This window comes from Magnolia sinica, chromosome 19 (genome assembly GCF_029962835.1).
Source record: "Magnolia sinica isolate HGM2019 chromosome 19, MsV1, whole genome shotgun sequence".
NCBI lineage: Eukaryota > Viridiplantae > Streptophyta > Magnoliopsida > Magnoliales > Magnoliaceae > Magnolia > Magnolia sinica.
The window spans coordinates 6,392,246-6,399,106 of NC_080591.1; the positions used below are offsets into that span (position 1 = coordinate 6,392,246).

The following is a 6,861-nucleotide window of genomic DNA, read 5'->3' on the forward strand; positions in this document are numbered from 1 at the left end:
TTGGAGATCCAACTTTGTTTATATTGAGTTTGAAACTCATCAATACTCTTCTTACTAATGCTCCACATGAATTTAGTAATCCCAATTCAATTCTAGCACTGTGTATCAAAGTTGCATCACCCCTTATATAATTTTAGATGTATCGTAACTGAGTGAGTTCACTATCCCATCACACTATCCAACTCTTAGGACAATCCAGATCATTGATCAATAAAGCTCACATTATAGAATTCTTAGGTGGAATGGATTGCATACCTATGTGCCATGGTGGCACATGATGGTTCATCCACGGTTGGGCCTGGCCGGGTGAGATCACTGCAGCTGTGGGCTCCACAGGTACAAACTGAAAAGCAAGTACTTTGAAGAATGTAAGGTGGTTTTATGTTTTTTAATTTTTTATTGTAAGGGATAACAGGGTCATGGACCCAAGGACATGCACGTTTTTTATTTCCGTTGGTAGTAGGGTCCATTTTCCAGTGATCCAGGCCGTTGATCTAACGAGACCAGCTGTATATGCATGAAGCACAGATAATTACCCCGAATAGAGAGACCCCGTGCGCCAATCTCGGCCTTTTTGGTCGAATATTGGGGTCCAGCAGAACAACGGTGAGGATCACGTAGATGGCCCTACTTGTAGTGTGATGTACGTATCATGACGCTAAGGGTGCCATAACTGCCATCTCTGTCTTTCCACCGTCAGAAATCAATGGCCGTGGATTCCTATTCCTAACTTTTTGTCTTTTTGCATATTTCTTCAAGGCTAAGCACGTCTGGCTTTCTGTCTCTATCCATTTGATGGAAAAGCAAGCCCATCTAACTGGACCATTATACATTCTCAGGCCCACCTCACACCTTCTCCAGACCCATTCCTGGCTGATGTGACCTGGGCTCTGAGCTACTTGGGGGCAGGAAGGCTGGACCGGTATTGAATTTTAGGCCCTGTAATGGGCCTGCGTCGGGCTGACCCTGGTCCCGTACGGTTAACCCACTCGCCAACTCCTCGGACCACCAACTTATTCGGTCCAGAGTCGAGTCGGGTCTGAATCGGCCTAGTTCACCTGAGTCAGGCATGACTCATGGTATTGACGCAGGGATGAACTTCCTGAAGGATAACTACTTCGAATCCACGGTGCTCTTATGATTCCTCACAAAGATTTCTCAAATTCACGAGGAAAGAAAACAAAAAAATAGAAATAAATTTTAATAAATTTGTAAATTGATTGATTAATGAATTAAATCAATTTACAACTCTTTAAATAAGGATACCAAGCAATGAGAGAAAAATCATAATCAAACTACAACTAAAACTCTTAGAATTCGCAACTTACTATCAATGGTAAACTTACTATTTATAGATGATGATGATGTCTACTAGTGTGCAGGGTTTTTGGTAAAAAATAGTGTCTTATTTGGCTTCACCAAGCTATTCTCCTAATTATTCTAATGGCTTATTACATTGCTCCGAATGCCCAACTGATGAGGAGTTATAATCAAACTAAAACTTACTATTGATATTAAAAATGGAATTAAAATGGGAAAACGACCGTCAATCTGGTGGTATTTCACAAATCTAGCTTGCATAACCCGGCATAGCGGGGGTGGGTGGCTAAAATATCTCTTTCTAATCCAAAATCATATATTTTACGTCTGATAACTCATTCCAGATTGCAAGATACGTCCGATTTAAGATCCGATGGTTTGGATCACTTATGTCATCGACCGAGCATTTTCTGATCCATCCAGGCCATGAAATTGTCCATGACCCACTCTACATCAGGTATCTAATCCGATCGGGTCATAAAGAGTATGAGTTGACTCGGACGAGTCTTGTGGCCAAGACCATACAAGGTCCATGACTTCCCTATACGCTTGAAAATGACTGAAAACGCTCCTCCACTTTTTTCCGAAAATGGTTGAAATGCCCTTCTCATGCATAATGACACGAGTGGCAAGTAATCATGGGCGGGTGTAACAATCACATGCACAGCCAAAAAGAAAAGAGAAAAAATAAAAATAAAAAAAATACTCTGATACTCTGGCTGTGTGTGATGGATGATACAAAAGCACTTAATAAATTACTTATAATTTGCTTACGTGGGGTACACTAAATTAAAAAATTAAACTGTGAAAATCATGGATCCCAGCTTAGATTACGTCATGAACAGACCATTATGCTTATTTGATTATCTAGCTACTCGATTGGTGGACGGTTAAAAATGAAAAAATCCAACGGTCCCGTTTCAACGAAGTAGTGTCCACAAATCAGAGGTTCGGATTAAAGGCCCATTTCGTTAGCAGAAGTCAGGCTGGGCCTTGTCCTGAGTCTTTACCTCAATTGTACACTTGTTTTGTATTTTACAGTTATGTGGACCGTCCATTTTTCAGCCCAACTATCATGAACGCACATCCCCAGAATCACTTCGATTGCTCGATCCTAACCATCCAATTGGAAGACTTCGACCTGTTGAACGTGAAATACTGTTCATTCTCCATATTTAACCATACATCAGTCCGACCATTAAAACTGTCCCACGGTAGCTACTTTTGGGCTAGCTGGGCCCACCAAATTAAAAAAAGGCCACGTGTAACCTAACGCCGAGTCGGTGAGTCGTGACCGTGTGGCCCACCTTGATGCACATGTTGTATATCCACTCCGTCCAGCCGTTTTGATAGCTCATTTTACTGCATGGTTCGAAAATGAAGCAGATCCAAATTTCAGGTGGACCCACCACAGGAAAAAGTGGTGATTGAATGCCTACCATTAAAAAAGTGTTGGATCAAGCTGATATTTGTGTTCTCCCTTCATCCAGGTATGTGTTACCTCATTAGCAGCTTGGATGGCACATAAGCATTACGGTGGGCCCTAAGATGTTTTGAATGGTGGGGAGTTCAATCAACACTGTTTACTTTGGTGTGGTCCACCTGAGATTTCATTTTACTTTAATTTTTGGTCTCGGACCCCTTAAAATGATCTAAAAAAACGGATGGACGGCGTGGATATATAACACATGCATCAAGGTGGGCCCCTCAGTCCCTGCCTCCCCCCAAGATCCATGTTTGGCCGGCCTCACCGAATCCACGTTCCACGTTCCCCTCTCCACATGCAGCCAGCTGATATAATATAATTCTTCTTTCTATCATAAATAGCTTGTGATTATTATAAACATTATGGAGAGGAATGATCAATGGTCTGAAAGGGTGGCTGGTGGGCCCCACATATTTAGAACATCCACATGCATGCTGATCGCTTTCCATACAACCCATCTCCAAAAACATAAAAAGAAAGAAAGAAACAACCTCCCAATCACGTCATCTTTGCCTTCAAAAATTGAGAAAAACTTAGATACTCCGGCGGACTGTGATATATGATACGCAGGCACTTAGAAATAGCGTACGCGACATGTAATTAAGTCAAATTAAACTGTACAAATTACGGTTCTCGGGTTAGATTTATCTGACCCGAAAAATTACAGCCTATTTGATTATCTTACTATTAGATTGGTGGACATTTATTGTACGGTTAAAATGAAAAAATCCAACGGTCTTATTTCAACAAACCAGTGTCCATGAATCAAAGGTTAGAATTTCTCAACCAAGCAGATCTTCGGATTGGAACTTTAATAAAAGTGGGTTACACAGTTTAGTCAGTTTAAATTGAGTTAATGTATGCCAAGTGTGCAAGTTCTCAGTGCCTGCGTATCAAGTATCACAGCTGCCAGAGTACAATATTATAATCCGGAAAACCAAATTACCTAACGCACCGGACCTTCTTTTACCTGTTCCATGCACCAAACGTAGAGAAATCAATTCCACACCCTCTCTTCCTTTCACACATCCCTTCTTCTTTGAATTTCACTCAAAATTCAGATCTAGATCAACGTAGAAGAAGATAAAAAGGCTGTCCCAAATCCTATCAAGGAGAGAGAATTCAGGTGCTGCTTTCGGCAAAATGTCACCGATGTGTCATCAGAGCCGTCGAAACATACTAGTGGTGGTCCTAGTTCTTGCAACGTTCACGATTCCGATCGGTTGCTCGCAATCGGAGAAGATCGATGAAGGAGCTGCTCCCGGCCCACCTGCGGTGGGGATCACGTGTACAATGTGTTCTTCTTGTAATAATCCATGTAACCAACGTCCGCCACCTCCACCACCGTTGCCGCCGCCGCCGCCGCCACCCCAGAACCCTGTGAGTCAGAACTGCCCTCCGCCTCCACCACCGCCGTTTTTTTACTATACGGGCACACACGGGGACTTGTATCCAGTCGACCCAGAACATTTTCCGTCGGGAACTCGCCGTAATTATGCGGCACGGCTGCCGTTTTTATTGGGGTGTGGCTTTTTGGGCTTATGGGCAGTTTGGTAATTGTATGGGCATCTTAAAACGAGTTAGTACCTTTAAATTTTCTTCTACTTTTATCAGAATTATGAATGAAAATAACAATCCATTTCTCTTCCTCTTTTGTTTTGATTTAAATAGAGTAAATATATTGTGTTTTGATTTATTTTTTTTTGGGACCTGTTTGGCTATAGATTGTATTTTGAAATGATCAAGACATGGTGTAATGCACTAGGTCTTCTCCACATGAATGGATGCTGTAGAGAAATTGGACAATTGCATTGATATTTTGTTCTTGAAGAAAATCAACATGCCTTTTTGGCAATGAAATATATAGGGTGAAACTCAGGCCGGTAGGGTTCGGTTAAGGGCCAACACAGGCCCAACCTAAGGGCCCGTTTGGATGCAAATCGCAAAAGGGGTCTCCCACAATTTTGTTCGATCTGTTCGTTGAATAATCGAGTGATCTTTTAACATTTATTTCTTCAAGTGGGGGATTAGATGATAATGTGCGAATGTACATCAAATGCACAAGCAAACTGGAGTTTGGCTTAAAACACTGTTTTAGAGTCGACCCCTCCTTTTTTAAGGTCAGTCCAAACAGGACCTATAGTCCGAACATGACCTAAGAGATATATATATATATATATATATATATATATATATATAAAAGAATTGGGACACTGTGCTTGTCACAGACATAAATTTTATGTTTAGTTGCATTGTGATTAGTTCACGTCATCTCCTTAACAGTGCTGCTGCATTGAATACATTTCATAATGACGTGGCCTAGTTACATTGTAACAAATAATTTTTTTTATTTATAGTAAGTAGAAGCTCTAGTCTCGTATATGATATATAGCAGCTAGGATTAAGTTGCCTAGGGCCTCAATCATATGACTTGGGTATGGGTCACGAATTTCTGGCCTAAGCTAAGGCTAACCTCAACGAAGACCCTTGTTTGACTTAGTCACCCGGACTTTGATGAGCCAAGAAGACAAATATAAGTTTGATCCAAAACTTTAAAACTTTTATAGCCCTCGAGAAGTTTTTAATGGTGGCCATTTAATGACTACTGTTTATTGTGGTGTGTGGTCCACTTGATATTTGGATCTACTTCAATTTTGGGCTTATCTATAAAATAAGCTGGAAAATTCGATAAATGGCGTGGATAAAATGCATACATCATGGTGGGCCCACAGAGCACCGTTCAGTAGTGACTGGCTACCGGCTAGTAGGCAATCAGTGGTCTATACACTGCCTCTACATTCCGTGCGGTGTTTTGATCATTGAAGAGATGGTCCACTTCCTGATTGTTGGACATCATGTGGGGCGGATCTTAGGGTGATATGTGCAGAAGTTTCCATGTAATACTTTACAGACCAGGAAAAATTCTTAATCTATTTATAATGTTTGGTGGTCCACAAACATCTGCTCTGGTTAAAGAGGTTTAAGATATTAATTAGAGGTTTGTTTGGTGAAACCGTTCGACTGCAACCCATTTTGATTGAGATCTATACTCCTTTGTTAGTTTTGCACCATTTAAAAAAGTGGTGGCAACTCTTCAAGCGTACAGATGGCACAGTTGGATGGCAATCCAGACCGTAAAATCACTGACCCATCTGTGGACGGATCGTATCCGCTTGCACGGAGAAGATGATATTAACCATCTGATTGTTCTTGAAATTTGGACAGCTTATTATTTTTGCTTTTAACCATCCATTTGATAACCAATTATTAGATGGTTAGGATTGCTTGTTCAATGTGATTTTAGATGTATGCTCAATCTACAATGTGACCGGCATGGATGGCTGGATGTCGGTGGCACATGTGAGGAGGATGAGTCACCAGTACCGTTCTTTAAATAGTGCAGAACTAACATAGGACTGTTTCGGTGCCCACTTGTGTGGCACACGTGGATGTGATCAAAACCGTCGATTTGATATTTCAGTAGCAAATGGGCCGTGGTCCAAAAATCACAATGGTATGCTGATTCCGGCCCTTTGATTTGTGGCATACAAAGAACACTAAAAGAAAGAAATCAGCAACGGCTTCCATTAAGTGAGAAATAGCCCATTTATTTGACGGTTAAGATAGTCTAATCAAGCAAAGTTTGGTTAGGGGCCAATCAACTGATGATCCAGCACGATGTTGATCATGATACATGTGTGACACGTGTGTTGTACAATACGGAGGCACTAAAATGCCGTGCATCGAGAGGCATCCCAATTTTATACATTTGACTGGACCGAAATTTCTACAAATCTACAAGATTGTGTAGCCTACAATGTTGCGTTAGTGTGAAATCCACTCCATCCATCAGGTGAGTCATCTCATGTTGGCCGAACATGCAAAAATAGATTGATCGAAAATCAAATGAGCCACACTAATGAAAATAATATAAAATCAAGCCTTAATACTATAAGCTCATGCGTCTGGCCCACAGGAGTTTTGTATCAGGCTGATTTTTATAATGGTGAGGCGCGGCTGATGAACAGGTGGGATGAAATACACACCATGCTAGG

The 6,861-nt window shown here is 41.2% G+C and overlaps 1 protein-coding gene across 1 annotated transcript; it reads left to right on the forward strand.

Annotated features, from left to right (window-relative positions):
• The first annotated feature begins 3,782 nt into the window (after positions 1-3,782).
• On the forward strand, positions 3,783-4,454 carry LOC131234676 (uncharacterized). Its single transcript, XM_058231595.1, has one exon. The coding sequence runs from the start codon at positions 3,950-3,952 to the stop codon at positions 4,361-4,363; it is 414 nt and encodes a 137-aa protein (XP_058087578.1). The 5' UTR covers positions 3,783-3,949; the 3' UTR covers positions 4,364-4,454.
• Positions 4,455-6,861: the final 2,407 nt, after the last annotated feature.

What these genes read in the sequence shown, in the direction of transcription:
- LOC131234676 (XM_058231595.1), top strand. Translation starts at nt 3,950, where the DNA reads ATGTCACCGATGTGTCATCAGAGCCGTCGAAACATACTAGTGGTGGTC.